Consider the following 20,367-nt stretch of genomic DNA (forward strand, 5'->3'; position numbering starts at 1 on the left):
TCGCCAAGGCCATGGCTTTGCCGCTGCCGACAACCGTCATGGGTGGCCGACCCCGATCTTCTGTGGTCGTGCATGGGAAAAAAAAAGAAGGGGAATAAACCCTTGTTCTGGAAGAGAAGAAGAGAAGTTTCTTCTCTCCCTTCTCTAATCTCTAATATTTATTTATTTATTTATTTATTTATTTTATTATCCCTTGAGATAGATTATGGGACATGAAAAAGGAAAAAATTTAGAATAAAAAATTTTGAGATTGGGGGGTGTGGACCCTGATAAACCTCGATAGAGGATTCTAAAAAATTAAATTGAATTATTTAATTTATTTTATAATATTAATTTAAATATATAGGAGAGCAATCCATCGGACGAGAGGATATGGAGTATAGTTTGGATACCTAAATCATAATCTAATGAGTCCAGTTTATCACTAATTGAGGTAAGAATCTCATATACATAATCCCCATTATATATTGCTATTTTTATCATTAGAATTGTATTATTGATTTTGCATCGTTAGATTAATGTTGATGGATTTATTATATTTCAGACACTATTATATTGTTTATTGTATAAGTTTTCAGTATAAGTACATTATGTATCGACTATATAGGTATGATTATATACGTATGATGCACTTATTTTGATCATACTGTAAACTAAAATTGATTTGATGAAATCAACATATAATAATCGATTGGAAAAGATATGGTTTGGATTACCCTCATCATATGGAATAGCCTCTATGAGCTTATGCGTAGAAATTCGATCCAATAAATATTGTGAAAATTCAATCCCATAAAGATCGAGGAACAGTCGGCTAGAAGCTTATGTTTAGGATAGCCCCTACGGACTGACGCATGGGAATGTGATCCGAAAAAGATCATGAAGAATTTGATCTAAGAAAGATCATGAAAATTTGATCCAAAAAAATCATAAAAATTTGATCCGCATAACGATCGTCACATGATCTTGGTTAGTCCAAAGCCGAAAAGAAAAAGATTACAAAAACTGTATATATGATAAAAGAAACAGATGATAAGACATGAATTTGATACATATTTAATTATGTAGATGTTTGAGTTATTCTAGATATTTGATATGAGATTTTATGCTTATTGCTCATTGTTATTTTCAAATTATATTATTATATTAGTGTAGATATGTGAAGATTCTTACTGGACTGTAAAGCTCATCCTCCTTCATTTTTCTTTTTTTTTTCATAGTTGCAGGATACTCATGGTAGGCTACGGTTTAGGATCACTAGTAAACGGATGAATGAATAGAGTGTTATTGATATCCCGTCAGATGATAGAAGGAATTGAAATTATAATTATGTAAATTTTATTCGTTATTATAAAAGTAAATCATTATTATTTATAAATATTGAGGTTGTATTGAATTTTAAGATCTTACATGATCTCTAAAATATTACCGTAGGATTCATGGAGCTGTGTGACGTGCCCAACCCAAATATGGGATTTGGGGCGTGATACCATCTATATACTGCTACGTGGTAGCAATTGCAGTGTGAACTGAATGCATGACGTTGTCAGATAACCAGTTCAATGCATAACATTGAGCAACACAGAATCCCCAAAAAGATGTTAAAGAAGATGAAATCATTAAGAGAGATTTATCTTTAGAGACTCATCATTCCCAGTGATAAAGGATAAAAGACCACGATTCCTTAATGGGAAATCTTCCTTGTCTAGCTTTGCGGGCGCATATTTATGCCACTTTTGAAGTGCTTCATGCCTTACAGGATTCTGCCTTTTGATGTGAGCCTTACAGGATTCTTATCTTATCTTTTCCTTGTAAACTTGAATCTGGATTCCAGAACAATCTCTGAATTGGTACTACAATATTAATAGAAAATTTGACATCTGGTCGCTCATTTGACCATCACTTTACAATCACTCTTCATCAAAAAAAAAAAAAAAAAATCTTTAAACAGTAATAACAACTCATGAACACATCTAAAAAGATTGGTTGATGGATATTATTTAAATTTTTTTATTTTATATAAATATCTAAAATCTATCCGATACATAGTTGACCTAGAAATAAATATACGTACATGATTCTACAGGCAGCATTCCATGCTAATAGTTACACATGTTTTCATGCAGGATTGTTTTATATACATGTTAGCAAGTAAAAATAAAATGGTCATTAAAATTAACCGCTGAGAACAAAGTTGATAGGGCCTAAATTTTGAAAAGCGGTTCAACCATGAGGTGAAAACTCAGTTTCCATTATGCAGTGGATTTTGAGAAATCAATACGCAGTGGATTTTGAGATGCATGTTTGCTGTATTGCACTCAACACTAACAAACAGCACGTTGCCCTAGTTGTCGACAGGGTGAACAATTCTAAGACGTAGATTGGGCTCTAAACATTCCTAGTGGAACTTCAGTGGGAATCCAGTCATGAGTCCAATTTGGTTGGCAGGGGACGCAAGATCTGAAACGGCCAGCTAGTTAGATTGGCTCTCGGTTTTTTGCAGCCTAGCTGACTTAACCAATTGTTTTAGGCAGCAAAAGTCTCTTGGCTGATGGTTCCTCAAGAGGCAGATGTTCTTAATTAGTTACTCCGATTCAGTGGCTAGAGTGAATTGAAGTAGGTGCTGGCCCATTAGATGGTGCATTAGATCACTGGGCTTTTACACAAATGCACATACATCTGTACAGAGAGATCGGATCTTCTGAAGTCTGGTGATCAAACTTGATGGTCTAGTTTGTAATCACAATCATCCTGTGCATTATGGGACGACCATGGAGCATTAGATCACATGTATTGTAGAACTAGTTTTGAGCCCGTGCATTGCGCACGGTTTCTAAGTTTGTTCATGTTGAAAAAAAATTATATATAAATAATAAAATAATATTTATTCAAATTCTTAGTTGTCATTTCATATTCTCAACTATCTATATAAATAGATTTTAATTGTAAGAATGCAATAATACCATATATTAATAATATAAATTAATTCATATAAATAGAATTTAATGTAGTTTTTTATTAATCCAAAATTTGAATTTAATGTTTGAAGGATTGTTAGGTAGGAGGATACATGGCATAGAAAAATTGCTTACGTGAATAATCTCAAATGCTAAGAAACTTTCTTTCAGTTTCTGCTTTATAATATATGGCTTTATTTAACGGGCGCTAGGCAGGTGCTTGTTAAGATTACAATTAATGATCAATTTAAAGAGTAATAGTCTCTACTATCTCGATTTGCATAACTTAACATTTATTACTAATTCTTATTTTTTTAAATAGCAAAATTGCCCATAAGAACCCAGTCAAAATAGTTTAGCTATTTGTGTATGAGTTCCTTTAGATTTGATAACGAGATCCTCTGCGGTACTCAAAAAATATTGTAGGATGCTGTGTATGCTTTGGGATGTCCATCAAAAGATAGATGGTTATGTGATGTTTATCTAATCTATTTAAATACCTCTAGGATTTATCTATTCTTATTTTCTTAGTATTTTAACATGCGCGCATAAGCGCACGCGGTGATATTTATCTAATCTGTTTAAATACTTTTAGAATTTATCCATTACTATTTTCTTAATTTTTTAATGCGGGCGTATAAGCTTACGAGATAATGTTTATCTAATCTGTTCAAATACCTCTAGGATTTATCCATTCCTATTTTTTTTAGTATTTTAATATGCGTACAGGGCCATCAATCTTTTGATGGACATCTTTGAAGGCCAAAAAATAAAAATTAAAAACATAAGTTTTAATTGTACACAAATGGCTGAACTATTTTGGCTGGGTTCTCATGGATGATTCTGCCATTTGAAAAAAGAAGAACCAATAATAAATGCTAAGTTATGTAAATCGAGATAATGGAGACTATTACTCTCTAAATTGACCATTAAATGTAATCTTAACAAGCACCATAGTGGCGCTGGTTAAACAGATCGATAGTATATATATTAGATTTTTGATTGCATTACAATATAGGTATTGATGCATCATGCGAAAATATTTGTTGCAACGGTGATACCATATCACTATTGTAACAAACTAATAAAAAGTTGGGAATGGATAAAATATATAGGGTAGTATGAAATATTATTCATGGGAATCAATTTATATACGATAATTAATAAAATATAAAGACTTTTATTAGTTTGTTATAAATTTGATATAGTATATGAATATTTTTTCCATGCATCGTGACCATTCCGTAAAATACGGACAGCATAATTGCAGTTGCAAGAGTTGGTGCAGTAGTCTCTCTCTCTCACACACACAAGGCAAACCACACAATCAGTGGCGAAAATTTATCTCATCTATATGAGTTTTCTGAACTCTCTACTTCTCTTAGTCATCATCCAAACTCTTTTTCTGTTAAATTTGATCAGTTGGCCATGGAGAACAACTATAAATCGAGAAGACTTCCTGAAAGAATTGAACGAGTTATGCGACTGTCAAGTGGCAACCTAATATCAACCATTTAGTAGTGCATCAAATTATTTGGCAGGGTACGTTTAAACAAGAGAGGGTCTGCCATGAGAATTTAAATGCTCTAGTTCAAGCTTATGAGATTCCAGAGATCAAATCCACCGGGATATATGATCTAGGAAATTATATCACTCTGGTGCATACTTTAATTTCAGGATATCAAATTCAAATTGCGAACCATTATCTGATCTAGACCAAATTATAGCTAATTATTATCCAGTTCAGAAGATCTGACAACGATAATATGCAGCATTTTGTGCATTATATCATTGAGAAAATACTAAAGAAATGATTCGAAGGTAGATACTTCTCTTCTGGAATGCCATGGCCAAGAATCCGTAACAAAGGTACCCGAATCATCCGATAATGGATAATGCTCATGCATTTTGGTATGGTTTTTAATGACCATGTCCTTCCCTCAGCGCACACCATGTTCCTTCTCAGGAGCTGAGAAGGCAAAACCCACCGGATCAAACTGACATGGCCTCGTAGATACCAAAGCTTACAAAAGATGGATGAAGTTGCGTAGAATAAGAACAGCTCTCAATACTTGCAGTCTTGAACACCTACTCTCAGTCAGTGTCTCCATTTTGCTCGAGGTGTTCCTCCTCAAAACTACCCCTCCTTTGGCTTAGTCGCATTGAGATAATAGGACATGGAGCTGCTGCTCTCCCCACCCAAGTCCATGCCTCTCTCATTCCTATGCTCCTGATCCATCTCTTCCTTGGCCACCCTCTCCATTCCAACCAACCCCATTGGAGGCCTCTGAGCTGACACCAGCCCAGGCGGCATCTCGTAATACCCCGATGAGGACCCGGATGGTGCAGGCCCCACCGGGGGGAGCTTGGAGAGGAGTGCTTCCAGGCTGCTCATGGACGGGGTGATCCCTACCTGCGGGCTGAAGTGGTCGTAGAACTCCATGGGCGGTGCGATCGCCGGCCAGTTCTCAGATGCATTGCACCCATCCATCCTCGCCGGAAAGGCCACCGACGAAGGGTGCGGTAGGAGGACGCCTGGGATGCTCTCGAGGTAGCTGAACTTCTTGCGGAGTAGAACCACATAGCTTATGTCCTCCATCACCTTCATTACCATAGAAGAGAGAGATGTTGAAGGATTTGAGAAATGACAAATTGATAACATTGTACCACTCCAGTGGAGAAAATATTTATATTCTAGCATTAATTTGGTACTGTGGTTGGAGCAATGGTGTTCTACGCGTCCATGCAGAGCACCAACATGCACGGGTGCATGCACAGATGTGATGCTTGTCATGCATGGGGTTGTAGATTTGTGTGGTGGGGGGTGGGGAATGTGAACATTCTTCATTTCATGAAAGAGACCTCAACACTGCAAAGCTTACCCTGGGAGGGAGGGAGGGAGAGAGAGAGAGAGACCTTGTTAAAAGCTCCTAATTGTACAACTCCTTCTCTGACTGCAATCAAAGCAATTGTCTGCATGAATTAGAAGCAAATTAGTTTAGAACTTTAATGTAAAGGAGATGGTGACATTGAGGATGGTGCGGAGCTGACCTTGATTCCATCCTGGAACTGAGCCTCCCAAGTCCTTGGAAGCTGAGACAAGGATTACAAAAGTATGAAAAAAACTTTTGGCAATCTATTAGCTAGTACAAGATTAAGTTGTGTTGAAACCTAAACAAGCAGCTCATGTGGGCAAGAGATAAGTACTGGTGCAGAAGACAAGGCCCACTTACAGAATCAGCAGGGTTGTTCCATGTGGAGAGGAAATTGATTTCATGATCTCTGGGTTCCTTGAACACCCATTTATGGCTGTGATCTGCGGCAACCTTTCCGATCAAACTGCGAACAGGATGAACAAAATACCGGACCAACATTAAATTGCTTCACATAAAGAAGCAGAAGAAGGGCTTGAAAAGATTATTAGATGGAATAATCAACCAAATATATATATATATATATATATATATAATCAAAGATTAGATGGAGCACACTAATTTAGTTCCTACGGACCCTTCTCCATAGTTGTAGATCTCATGTGACATCTTGAAGAAGAGCTCAGGTTTGAGGCCCTTCATCTGCTGAGGCTCGTAGGCTGAGGAGCCCCCAGGGCAACTCCTCGAGTCGATCGCCGCTTGCTCGCATGAGGAAGCAGCAAAATTGCAGAACCCGTCCTCCCATGCCAGTATCCTTGAACACATTATAAGCCATGAGCGAGAGAGAGAGAGAGAAATAGAGCTTCAATATAAACAAGAAATCAAATTTATACCAATTCCTTCTGTTTCCTCTGGTTCTGTCATAAGCCCCTCCTTGAAGATCCCATCTGCCAACAATGAAAGAGAAACATCGAGAGATATAGTGCATAAAGTCATGAACTAGATTGTAGCCTTGAAGAGAGGGAATGAAACTCTTTTACTCTAGTTTTCGCTTACTTGGGTGGTGGATAATTCCTAGGCAAGATCCTCCAGAACACAGCATAGACCCACTGGGAGTTGTCATGCATGCACAAGCTCCTTAGTGTGTGCTGGAGGAGATGAGTAGCAGCTAAGGGGTTGAGTTGTTCCTCCATTAAAAGGCTTCACAGATAGGACTCTCCTTTCTCTACTCCTCAGAGGAGAGAGAAAATTCCCACCCTCTATTCTCCTATTAGCAAGGCCACCTCCAAAGGGAGCAATACCCAAATATATACGCGAATCTATTCTCCTATTGCTGAAAGTTTAATCATGAGTTTTATGTTTATCAACGTGATCTAGACTCTAGAGCCTCACTTTTTCTTCCCGTTTTCCAACGGTCTTTCCTCTCACTCCCACCTTTCAAGATTGTTCATCATTAGACTTCTTTACCCCATGCCCTCCTCCAAAATATTATTGGGTCAGAGCACGGCCAAGCCTAATATTCCCTAGACCGCAAAATGTGATCCTTCCAAACATACAGGCAGCACTTCATTTTATTGCCCTCTAAACCCTGGTGCTCCAAGACTAGCAAACTATAGAAGTTGTGAATCTTGTAATACACGTAGCTTCTTTTTGTGGATCCACTTGCATTTCATCAAAAATAAGTGATCAGCCTGCCATGCCACACCACTATGTTCCCCTGGAATGATCGAATATGGCATCGATGCAACACCCAAATGAATGGCCCAACCCATGTCTACCCACTGTGAAATACACCAATCCCCTCCTACCATGTTGCACAGAAAATAGTACTGGGATATACTGATTTGGTATTGCATTATGGCCAAAAGTTATCTTGCCTAAGGTTCGGGTTGCATCTTTTGCACGAAAGAATGATTAATCTTGTCTAGGGTTCGGATTACACTCTGCATGGATTTTAAAATATTTCAAACTCTTTCATTCACCCATCTACAGAGATTTTGAAGCAGCTATTATATGATTTAATGATGAATTTACACCAAGGGAAATGAGCCCTTTTTTTGCACCAAAGATATAACCCCTGCCACCTCAACTATATTAGTTTATGTCTCAATTTATGTCTCAAATATGGATTTATAATGATCAATCTGTTGCTTGGTATACTGTAATAGCCATGTTCCGATAATGTACTGGTCATGAAAGCATATATTAAAGCATTTTATACTAGCAAAATGCTGGTGTTATGGGCTGGGTGTATTATATTTGGATTATATTATTTAATCACTCTTAAGAAAATTAATATAATATTCTATGAACAATGATAAAAGGTCAAATGACTGTTAATGTACCCATGGTACAATGCTATATATTGTGATCATCGTAACAATCTAACCCTTACTGTATGTGTTGCCTTGCAGATAAGGTGCCTTAAATCAATGTAAAGTAGCTATTCTTATGGCCTTATAGCTGAAAAAAATATTCATTGCAATGGTGATATCATGTCAAATTTATAGCAAATCAATAAAAATTTTTATATTTCATCAATTATCGTATATTACATTGATTCCATAGATAATACCCCACACTATCCTCGTGTATTTCATCTATTTTCAATTTTTTATTGATTTATTACAACGGTGATAATATGATAGTGTTGATCCTGATAGTATTGATATATGATAGTGTTGATCCTGATAGAATATCTATTTCGGAGTTGGAGGGCATGTTAGAGGATATTAAAGTTTCCAACATCTCTCAATTTTACTATGTCAAGCCAGGAAAAGATCTAAATAATAGCTTGAAATTTATCTTTGGAGATCAATATATGTTAGATATGATTTCAAACATTCCAGCAGATGGGATGATACACGTTTACATGGAACGTAGAGACGAAGGTGACAATGGTCATCAAAGAGCTGTGCTGGAGCCGAAACCAAAGTAGCAGGTTGAACTACAGCCTTGTTCAACTGTAGAGTCTTTACTAAATATAGAGTATGTACCCATTCATAAACCTGGCAAAGATGTTGGGGAAGGCGGTGAGCAAAGTAATGAGTAGGACAGTGAGCAAGACAGTAAAGATAGTGAAAGTTCAGCTAAAAGAAGTATTAATTTAGATAATCTATAAGATAGTAATTATACTAGAAGTTCAGCTGAAGAGACCGAAGAATATGCTACAAAGCAACCAACTGAACCAAGGGCTGAAGGAGGTGAAGCAAAGGCTGAAAGAGGTGAATCAAGGGCTGAAAGAGGTGAAAACCAGCAACTGCAAACTATATATTTCATTGATATAGGATGGTTCAGCAGTACAGATTAGATCCTATTGTGGTGAACACACATGCTTTAGAGAGATAAGGAATAGAAATATGAAATCTACTTTCCTAGCTAATAAGTATCTGGAAAGGTTCAGGAGTCAGTCATCTTGGAAGCCCAATGAGGTGGTTATGCATGTTAGATCAGATTTCAATGCACAAATATCAAAATCTCAAGCATACTGGGCAAAGAGAAAGGCGATGGAACTTCATCTGTTGTGAATGAGATAGTACAAATAGGTGGTGCTGCTATAAAAGGCCGTATTCATGGTATCAGAAGGGGTCGTACCGGAAAAAGAACTGCTGGTAGATGAGTAGTAGATAGAGCTGGATCTATAGGTACTGTTGGAAGGGCTGGTTCTGCTGTTGATAGAGCTAAATATACATCTGCTATAGCTGGATCTGTTGCTGCTAGAGCTGGATCTGCTGTTGGGAGGGCTACAGCCTCTGCTAGAAGGATTGGATTAATTGTTCGGAGGGCTGCATCTTCTGTTGGAAGGACTGGATTTGCGGTTGAGAGGGATGAATCTGCTGCAGAGAGGACTTCAACTTCTACGAGAGGTGTTTCATCTTCATTTTCCACTATTGGAAGAGGCATATCGGCTGGAAGGGGTGAAGTTAGGGGTGGGAGGGATAGATTTATTCCACCTGGGAGGGCTATGAGGGGTAGGTCTGGGCCTACTTCAACTATTGGTATATGATCTCTTGATAGATGTATACAGTATTCATTTTAAGACTTATTCACCATGGGTTACTTTAAAAGAATTGTAATTGGTGGTCCATACCAGTTCAATTGCTTTTTGTGTAAAGTCTTTTATGTAAGGTCTTAATTTATTAACTAAGGTCTTTTATTTCAATATAGTTGTTTAGCAATGAATGATATTGTATACAAAAGTTTGTGTTGTGGCCGACAGCTTTTAACATCCATATTCTGTGCACATATAGGTTACTTTTTCATGAATTACTGTTGTTAATGCATTGGATGGTCTACAAATAATATAGTGTCAGTTAGTCCTTGAATGTTGTAAACATTTTTCATTTGGTCTATCAAGATATTTCATTTTCTTCTTTGATTCATTCCATACAAATTGTGATGTGGCCTTGCTTCTATGCACATGACGTGCTAAGGTTTTAATAAACTATTATAGTAAGCCCATTGGATGGTAGTTGACTCGTTAGTCATCATACTATTCGAAGTATTTTCATTTGGTTCTCGAAGAATAAGCACATTTAATGATTTAAATAGGTCAGCTTAATCTTACTATGATTTTTGATGGTTCTATAGAGATTTCTGCTTATAAATTTACAGCATTCAGAAATAATCGGAGAAACAAAGAAGACAAGTTCTGATACAATAATATCACAAAAAGGATTTCATTCATTTGCATTAAAATCCCAACTTACATCTATAAATTTGCATCACTAACAAGTTCTGACTATCAAAATACATTACAAAATGACGGTATTTTTGAAACTCGGCTCCTACTGCTAATTCTTTAAAAGCAATGCACTAACAACCAACCAAGATAGTAAAATAATCAGCTGATACATCCTCTATTTGCGGCAGAAGCATACAACTTTCTCCTCCATCACATCTACTTTTTCTCTGAGCTGATTAATCGCCACCTTTTCACGGAGATAAATCTCCTCATCATACCATTCGAAATAATCACAGCATGACATCTTCCCCTGTATAGGGTAGTTTTTTTAAATCAAAAAGATAAAAAAATGGAGTTAGGGCCAAAGAGAACTCATCCCCCAAAATGTGGGCAACCGAAGAACTTTCGATTTGGATCTCTTCTTATCTATGAAGTTCTTATCTGAGCGCATTGTCCACACAGGCAAAACCTAGCTTCGTCACTATTCGAAGTCCTGGATCGGTAGGAAGCGCAAGACCCACTATTTTTGCTTCTATCCATGGTGAATGCAATAGCAGGATGCCGATCATAGAGGAAAAATAGGAAAGAAGATTGAAAATTTTGGATTTTGAGAGGATGATTGGAGAAGATTCCTTGCACCGACGGGATGATCGAGAAGATTTGAGAGAGATAGGGTTTCACTCACATCAAATGAAAGAAGGATTTCATAGGAGGATAATGAAAAATAAGACAAACTATTTTACCACACAAGTGAGCCCATGCCATCTCTTCAAAAAAAATGATCACATTAGCATCGGTTCGGTGAGAAACAATTAAATCGACGAAGAAAAGTCGTTGGAAAGTGATCCAAAAATAATATTAAGATGATTAAAAAAATTAAAAATAAAATTATAATTTTATAATTTAAAATTTATTTTTAAAAAATATGGTATAATTTAAAAATTAAAAATATAATTTTTTTTTATTATTTTTTTTTATTTGCACCGTTCCCGGGGGCGGTGGAGAAGTTTACATAAAGCAAGAAGCCATTACGTACATTAAAAGCAAAAACGGGAAACCATGCATACGCAGCAATGTGCATTAATTGCTCTCTCCTCAAGCTTGCATTTAGGATGCAATCCATTTGGATCATCGCGTGTGTATCAGTGACCGTGTATATACCAAATCCAATCCTTCCTCACTGTACTTGGCTTAGTAGGTGGACGAAGAAAGAGAGGCGGACGAAGAAAAAGCGAAGAAAGATACCTCTGCGCCATTGGAAGTGCAGCAGTGTACCCTGTACTCTGAGATTGCATGATGACCAAGGAGTGACTTCAGAGATATCATAACACAGCTTTCAAGGCTCTCCGCCTTCTGACATGAAGGGCAAAACAAGCCACTCTTTTCACCGCTTGGTCCCACGCCACCATCACTCATAACTCTGGTCTAATCCACATCATTCCATCGCCTTGACCCTTCATGAAACGTGATAAAGAGGTCTTGTACAGCCCAAAGTGCTCATGAATGAGTGCCTATGTAGCCAAGGTCACCATTCATCCAAAAGCACAGCCAGCTTTGGTCATGACAAGGACAAGCACCCACACCTATTCTAATAATTTTTATCTGTCTTCTTTTGTGAGTGTAGAGAGAGACCGTCAAAAAGAGCAAATATTCCCACCTTCTTTCCCAACATAAAGTTGTGCACCCACTGCTACCTCTGTGAGAGTGACATAAGCAAAAGGGGAGCATGTTGGGTGGCAATCTAGCATGGGTATGAACTTGCTCTGGGGTGTTTTCGAGTTGGAGGGATCATATCCCTTTTTTTTGGGTTTTTTGTTTTCTATCTCATATGAGTGTTGGAAAACAATGGGATGAAATGGTGAGGGTATATTAGAAGGAGGGGATACCAGCTGGACTCTCTGATCATCCCTTTCCTCACATTGCTTGGCTTCACAAGTTCATGTCTCAGTTCCTGAAACAAATTTTGAGACCCAGAACACCACCCACTAGTCCACACTCTACATTCCTTCTTAATTTTTTTCCATGTAAGAATTAATCGACAACTATGCTTATTTGCTGGATCTGATAGAAAGTTTTTTTTTGATAGAATGATCTGTAGAAAGTTTTGGTTGCTTGCCCTTATCTCATGGAGCATTTATTCAGGTGGATGGTCTTGTCCCGAATATGTGGTGAAGTCCAGCTTTGCAATGTCAGGCAGCCTTAATTTTAGTGCTGCCTGCCTGTCTGTGTCCAGGTATCCCCTGTTTTAATTTATAATGAGTTCCTTGAGGCTTGATGGGTCCTTTTGGCAGCCTTAATTCCCCTCCCCGTCTCTTGCTTTCATGCAATGCATCATCAAGAAGAAGTGTACAATGCTGATACAAACCAATTTGGCCATGTTGAGAACCTGTGTTGATATGTTGGAAAAAAAGTGCACTAGGAAGAGTTAGGCAAATTATAAGATTACATGTGATGGGAATATATACGTCCTTTCTAAAGACAAATATGGGACATTTTTATCTTTCATCATGCGGATTTTATCTTCCTCATTCCAATCTCCAAGTAGTTGTTTGAGTGGAGGGCCAGAGTACTGGCTAAGCTGTAATGCCATGAGCCACCCACCTGCCAGCTAGCGTTGTCATAGGATGAAGGATGGAAGTACATGGAATGCATGAGGATTGAAATCACTGTCTCTAAAACGTTCAACACCACATACTACATGTGTAGACTGATATTTAAAAAGATTACATGCATGGTGATGGGAAAAGGCATCATAGGAGTGGCGTTTCTGTGTACGGTGTGCAAGAGGGCAAAAGGAAGGTATGGGAATTTTCCTATTTTATTTGTCACAGGGGAAGTTGGTCTGGTCAATGCTCCTTCATAGCAGTGCTGCCAATTCCTACTTCTAGTTCTCCACCGAGAAAGACTCCAACCAAACTCTTCACGGGAAGCCTTTTGCTTGTCACAACCTTTGGTCTCTAACAAAAGCTTTATGTGCTCCCCTGATGAAAGGAGGAGGGTGGCATCCTTTCCCTGCCTTTGTGCAGTAAAACAGGGCTTGCATTAGGAGCTTCATGACTATTGGGAGGATTGAACTTAATTGGAAAACTATCCAATTAAAGATCCAAGGATTTATTCCTTAGCATATTCTTGATTATTCTCTGGCATATTCTTGTTATTTCCTATCTATATTTGGGTCTCTGGCATATTCTTGTTATTCCCTATCTATATTTGGATCTACATATTTGTATTTATAGATCCTTGTACGCACTCTTGATTGTAAGAAGAAAAAATAAAAAACAAATAGCTTCTTCTCTTTTTCATCATGGTATCAGAGCACTCAGGTTCTGATCCATTTTTTTCTTCCCCTTCTTAAAACCCTTCTCTTCCATTTTTTTTCCCCCTTCTTAAAACCTTTCTCTTCCCTCCATTGCTGATACCGCTTCTACCGTCGCCACCGCTCCTTCTTCCTCCTGATTCACAGCGAATCGTTGCCACCGCAGCCATCGCAGCTCCCTTCCTCCCCGGCCGCCTCCGTCGAGCCCATCATCCCCACCATCGACCCGTCGATCTCATCCGCGCCGCCTCCCACGACTGGGGTTTCTTCCAGATCACCAACCATGGCATCTCGCTCCTGGTGCTCTACCGGACCATCGCCGCCGTCCGATCCTTCCATGAGCTGCTCTCCGCCGAGTCATCCGCAACCCCCTTCTTCCCAATCACCGCAGCCCCCTTTCTTCCCAACCGAAATCCCTCCGAAGCCTCCGCTTCCGCCGAGTCCATCCGCAGCTCGCCACCGCAGCCCCGAAATCCCTCCAACGCCTCCACCAAAACCTCTTCACGGCCGAATCCCCGACACCAGCCATCGTCTTCCTTGCCGACGGCGTCACCGGCGACGGCATCACCCTCGACAATCCCGTGCTTCACGGGATACATAGTCGGTAACAAATAAAACCACAGTTCTTTCTTTTAACCTTTTATTTATTTCAAAATAAAAAAAATAAAAAAATAAAAATAAAAAAAAAAGAGAAACTTTTATGGCTAGATACTTAAGAAGCCTACAGTTACAGTGTGTCTGGTGATTCGTGTGTTTGGTGATTCATTGATAATGTGTCTCCGGTGATTCGTGTGTGTTGTGATTCATTGATAGTATGCCAGTGAGATTATCGTTCGTATTTTGTCTGTATGGCCAATCTAATTACTATGCAAGATCTTGAAGGTCTACTGAATCGGCTTATTACAGTTGCCACTCGATCAGGGGGTTCGTCAAAAGATAGTGGATCGCTGAATGCTCTTCAAGTGGCTGTAAAACTTGATGGCCCAGCGACATATTTACAATGGGAGAGGAGCACTCGTCTACTTGTACAAGGACGAGGTTTGGAGGGATATCTCACCGGCACAAAGAGGAAACCTGCTAATAATGAGCAGGATATGGCTCAATGGAGAATGGAGAACTCTGCTGTTCTGGCGTTTCTTCTAAATACCATGACACCGAATGTGGCCAGAAGTGTGCAATTGCTGGAGACTGCACAGGAAGTCTGGGAGACAGTGGCCTAAATGTTCTCATAAAAGCAGAATTCTGCTCAAGCATTTGAGATCCGTTCTCAATTACGTCAGCTTCGTCAGGGAGATTTATCTATCACTGAATATGCCATCGAGTTGAAACGTCTCTGGTCTGAAGCTGATCATTATAGAACTTTTGTTCCACAATGCTCCATCGATGTTGATGGATTTCAAAAATATTTAGAAGAAGAATGGGTTCAGGACTTTCTATATGGTCTGAATCCGGAATATGAATCTGTCAGAGTTCAGCTTCTCGTCAGAGATATTTTACCTAGTTTAGGTCAAGTCTTCTCTACTGTTTTAAGCGAGGAGACACGGCGACGAGTGACTTCTGACTCCAATAGTTCTGTAAGATCAGCTCTTACTGTACAGCCACAGCAGGTAGGTGAGAAGGTATATTTTCATTGTAAAAAGCCTGGGCACACTAAGGCATTTTGCTGGGATCTCCATGGCCGCCCAAATCAGCCTGGGCGTAGTAGTCGGGGCCGTGGTGGTCGTCGTAGTGGTGGAAGAACTGGAGAACAGAATCATGTTCGTGGACCTGTCCAAGCCAATCTCTCTGAAGAGACCGAGAGTGCTGTACACAGCTTATCTGCAGAAGAGTATCAGACCTTCCGACGAATGATGGAAAAGTATGAATCATCTTCTAACACCACACCTACTCTGGAACAGTCTAGCGACCAGGACGGATATCTTGACTTCTCTCTTTTTGGACACTCAGGTACTCCATATAAATTATCACATGCATTTACTTGCAGAATATCCAACTCCTGGATAAAGACTCAGGAGCATCCAGTCACATGACAGGGGCATCTAATAGTTTTATTTCCTATTCATCATGTTCAGGACATGACAAAGTCTGAATAGCTGATGGATCCTTTACCCCTGTCTCAGGAAAAGGATCCATTGACTGTACTTCTAGTTTAAGATTATCATCAGTATTGCATGTTCCATCCTTTCCTACAAATTTACTCTCTATCAGCTCTGTTACTAGAGATTTGAATTGCTCTGTCACTTTTTGGCCTTCTCATTGTCTATTTCAGGAGCTGAAAACGGGGAAGATACTTGGGGGTGGTAGATTACACAATGGACTCTATTATCTATCAACTGATGAGAAAAATATGAATTCTTCTTTGACGGGGTATGCATTGTCTGTTGAATGTGCCACTTCAGAACTTATGTTATATCATCGTAGGCTGGGTCACATTCCTTTTTCTATTCTTAGTCGCTTATTTCCGTCTTTATCAACTAAATGCAATAAAAATTTGTTAGTTTGTGATCATTGTGAGTTGGCTCAACACACCAGAGCAGTATTTCCTATATCTGGAATTAGAAGTTCTAAACCTTTTGTTTTAATTCACTCTGATGTATGGGGACCATGTAGTACTAATACTCTCATGGGCCATAGGTGGTTTGTTACCTTCATTGATTATTTTAGTCGAGTGACTTGGGTCTATTTATTGAAGGAAAAGACGAAAGTTTTAAACTGCTTTAAAGAGTTTCATAAACTTGTAGGTACTCAGTTTGGTGTCAAAATTAAAATTCTACATTCTGACAATGGCACAGAATATATTAATCAGGAGTTCCATGCGTATCTTCACACTCACGGAATTATTCATCAAACCACTTGTGTTGATACTCCTGCTCAAAATGGAGTTGTCGAAAGAAAAAATCGGCACTTATTGGAAGTAGCCCGATCCTTACTTTTTACCATGCAAGTTCCTAAATTTTTGTGGGGTGAGGCTGTCTTGACCGTGGCTTACTTGATCAATCGTATGCCTCTAAGAACACTCGGGTTTAAGTCCCCCATACAATGTTTGAAAGGGTCTACTGATTATGTAGTCACTCCTAGGGTTTTTGGATGTGTTTGTTTTGCTCGCGATCATAGACCTTCAATAGGAAAACTAGATCCACGAGCATTAAAATGTGTCTTTGTCAGTTATCCTGCTACTCAAAAGGGATACAAGTGCTATTATCCCCCTGAGCGGTGAATGTTTGTTACTATGGATGTTACTTTCGAGAAACTGAAGCTTATTATGAAAGTCGTCTATCTGATAATAAGACACCAGAATTACTTCTTCCGGGTGACTTTCTATACACACCAAAAAATTTTGATGCCCAGGAGGAGTATCATAGTAATGATGTTCAGAGGGAGCCTAGTATTGAGAAAGAAGAAGAGTCCAGTGAAGAAGAGTCCAGTGTGCATTCACCACCAACTGCCCAAGTGTCTCCACCGCTTGAAGCTTCTTCTCCAGAGTCTCCTAATGGTAACAATATCTCTACTACTCCTTCCATTTATAATCTTAATATTCCTATTGCAAAACGGAAGGGTACTCGCTCAATTGTTCCTCCTGCTCGTTACCGTTATGATATCGCTAATTATGTTTCATATAAAAATGTGTCTCCATCTTATCAAAGCTTTGTAGCTGCATTAGACTCTGTCTGTATTCCTAATACCTGGCAAAAGGCTATGGTAGAACCTAAGTGGAAGGAAGCAATGTTAGAAGAGATGACTGCTTTATCCAAAAATCAGACGTGAGATCTGGTCACTCTACCAGCTGGTAAGCATCCTGTAGGGTGTAAGTGGGTGTACACTATAAAGCAGACTCCAGAAGGCAAGGTGGAAAGATACAAAGCTCGGCTAGTAGCAAAGGGCTACACTCAAATATATGGAGTAGACTATGATGAAACCTTTGCTCCAGTGGCCAAGATGAACTCTGTTCGAACACTGATATCATGTACTGTTAATTTTGGCTGGGAATTACATCAATTAGATGTGAAGAATGCATTTCTTCATGGAGATCTTCAGGAGGAAGTATACATGCAAATACCACCAAGATTTGAGACCAGAGTAACTATTGGAAAAGTCTGCAAACTAAAGCGCTCACTTTATGGCCTTAAACAGTCTCCTCGAACATGGTTTGATCGATTCAGTCGGACTGTAAAAGGAATGGGATATAAATAGAGTAATGCAGATAATACTCTATTCTATAGGCATCTCAAGGGAAAGAAAACTATACTCTTGGTTTATGTTGATGACATTGTAATAACAGGAGATGACCATCATGAGATTAAACAACTCAAAGAAAAACTAAAGCAAGCATTTGAGGTAAAAGATCTGGGTCCACTAAGATATTTTTTGGGCATAGAAGTTGGACGATCATCCAAAGGTATTTTTCTGTCACAACGAAAATATGTACTAGATTTGCTTTCTGAGACTGGGATGTTGGGGTGTAAGCCTGCTACTACTCCAATAAATCAGAATCATCGAACAGTGACAGATGGTGGAGCTCCTGTTGATCGAGAAAGGTACCAGCGGTTGGTTAGAAGGTTGATATATCTTTCACATACAAGACCAGATATAGCCTATGCTGTCAGTGTCATCAGTCAATACATACATGATCCACGAGAATCATACATGGAGAGAGCTTTCAGAGTATTACGCTATCTGAAAGGATGTCCTAATCGTGGTTTGTTGTTCTCACAATACAATACCTTCCAGGTAGAGGGATTCACCGTTGCAGATTGGGCTGGGTCATTGGATGATAGGCGATTTACTTCTGGATATTGTACATATGTAGGGGGTAATTTAGTTACCTGGAGAAGTAAGAAACAGTCAGTGGTGGCTAGATCATCAGCAGAAGCTGAATATAGAGCAATGGCTCCAGGCATATGTGAACTTCTTTGGCTTCAGAAGTTGCTTAAGGAATTACAACTTCTAAACAAATTTCCTCTTCGGTTGTATTGTGACAACAAAGCAGCAATTGAGATTGTAAGCAATCCAATACAGCATGATCGTACTAAACACATCGAGATTGACCGTCATTTCATCAAGGAAAAGATTAATCAGGGTCAAATCTGCATTACCTATATTCGGTCTTCTGATCAGATGGCAGATATTCTAACCAAAGGGCTTAACTCAGTGTTTTTTTCTGGATTGATTGACAAGATGGGGCTTCGAGATATCTTCGCCTCATCTTGAGGGGGAGTATTGGAAGGATTGAACTTAATTGGAAAACTATTCAATTAAAGGTCCAGGGATTTATTCCTTAGCATATTCTTGATTATTCTCTGGCATATTCTTGTTATTCCCTATCTATATTTGGGTCTCTGGCATATTCTTGTTATTCTCTATCTATATTTGGGTCTACATATTTGTATTTATAGATCCTTGTACGCACTCTTGATTGTAAGAAAAAAAAATAAAAAATAAATAGCTTCTTCTTTTTTTCATCAATGACTCTCCTCATCCCCCACAATTTCTCTCTTCTCCACCTTTCTTTTCTCCAATTAACATATAAACAAAAGTCTGATAATATTTACTTTACTTTCTAGTTGAAAGAACCAGTAAAAATTATACTTATAAAGAGAAAGGAGCATCACACAATATTTTATTAGTAAAAGCAGAATAGCAAAAGAATAAGAAACAAACTTCCTCGTACCATCATAATTAAGGGGATCTAAACTGTTGTTCATTTTTAAATTAGTTTAGTCATTCAGCTAATATTATGTTTGTAAGGGAGTCGTTCAGCTATATTAGTTTTGATAAATAGCTACAATGTTGAGTCTATTAAAATAGCTTGAATATTTCGCCTTACAGATAATCTATCTTACATTCTACCCATGTTTATTAGCATATAATCTCATGTTCTACACTGAACTATGTCTATAATGAAAATTTAGTACGCAGGTCGTGGCGTTGATGACTATATTGTTGGATACTAAATTTGTTGTTCTCACCTTTATATAAGCAGTGGAGTTGATGCTAACAAAACTGATGTTATCTATTCATAAGAAAGAACTTTGGAGCAAACTATCTGCTACCATGACATTAATGATGTGATTGTACTGGCAACTATCTCCATTGTGACTCTTTTCAGACATATGAATGCAGCTCAAAAGTAATAAAATGCACTTTATATTTCTCTTTCTCGAGAAAGCCGAAAATGAGATTGTAGTAATTAAATAGACAGTATTTACAACCATCTTATCATTATTTAACAAGAAGGCATCAGGAATCTAATTCTCACCGTGGATAATACTTGCATGCAACAGCACTTATATTTACACATGCATCCCAGATACTAAAATTTAAAAGACAAAAGTTTAAAATATTATCTTAAACACAACGGTAGACGTGCTATTGAAGGAAAAAAGTACGAGTCATTTAAAGAACACTGTACTATGTGAAGGACTGTGGCCACAGCGCAGGACCGGATTCACGGCTGCGAAGCATAATTTTGGCATGTAGTCTGCCCCAAGACATAGGCTCCCATATGTGGTCTATAGGCCGCTGTGCTGGTATTAATAA

The 20,367-nt window shown here is 38.5% G+C and overlaps 1 protein-coding gene across 1 annotated transcript; it reads right to left on the minus strand.

Moving 5' to 3' along the window:
- Nucleotides 1-4,719: 4,719 nt before the first annotated feature.
- On the minus strand, nt 4,720-7,292 carry LOC105050314 (protein RICE SALT SENSITIVE 3). Its single transcript, XM_010930280.4, has 7 exons — nt 6,887-7,292; nt 6,724-6,777; nt 6,468-6,644; nt 6,191-6,296; nt 6,009-6,050; nt 5,874-5,930; nt 4,720-5,559 (listed from the first exon to the last, which is right to left on the minus strand). The coding sequence occupies exons 1-7, from the start codon at nt 7,021-7,023 to the stop codon at nt 5,095-5,097; spliced, it is 1,038 nt and encodes a 345-aa protein (XP_010928582.1). The 5' UTR covers nt 7,024-7,292; the 3' UTR covers nt 4,720-5,094.
- Nucleotides 7,293-20,367: the final 13,075 nt, after the last annotated feature.

The sequence above is a fragment of the Elaeis guineensis genome, chromosome 8, assembly GCF_000442705.2.
Source record: "Elaeis guineensis isolate ETL-2024a chromosome 8, EG11, whole genome shotgun sequence".
Lineage (NCBI taxonomy): Eukaryota > Viridiplantae > Streptophyta > Magnoliopsida > Arecales > Arecaceae > Elaeis > Elaeis guineensis.

Bases quoted from the DNA above. Each gene is read 5' to 3' on its own strand.
- LOC105050314 (XM_010930280.4), bottom strand. From the start codon at position 7,023: ATGGAGGAACAACTCAACCCCTTAGCTGCTACTCATCTCCTCCAGCAC. The intron at 6,645-6,723 runs GTATAAATTTGA...AATGTGTTCAAG, and splicing joins AGAGGAAACAGAAGGAATTG to GATACTGGCATGGGAGGACG. The intron at 6,051-6,190 runs GTAAGTGGGCCT...TCCTTGTCTCAG, and splicing joins GGAACAACCCTGCTGATTCT to CTTCCAAGGACTTGGGAGGC.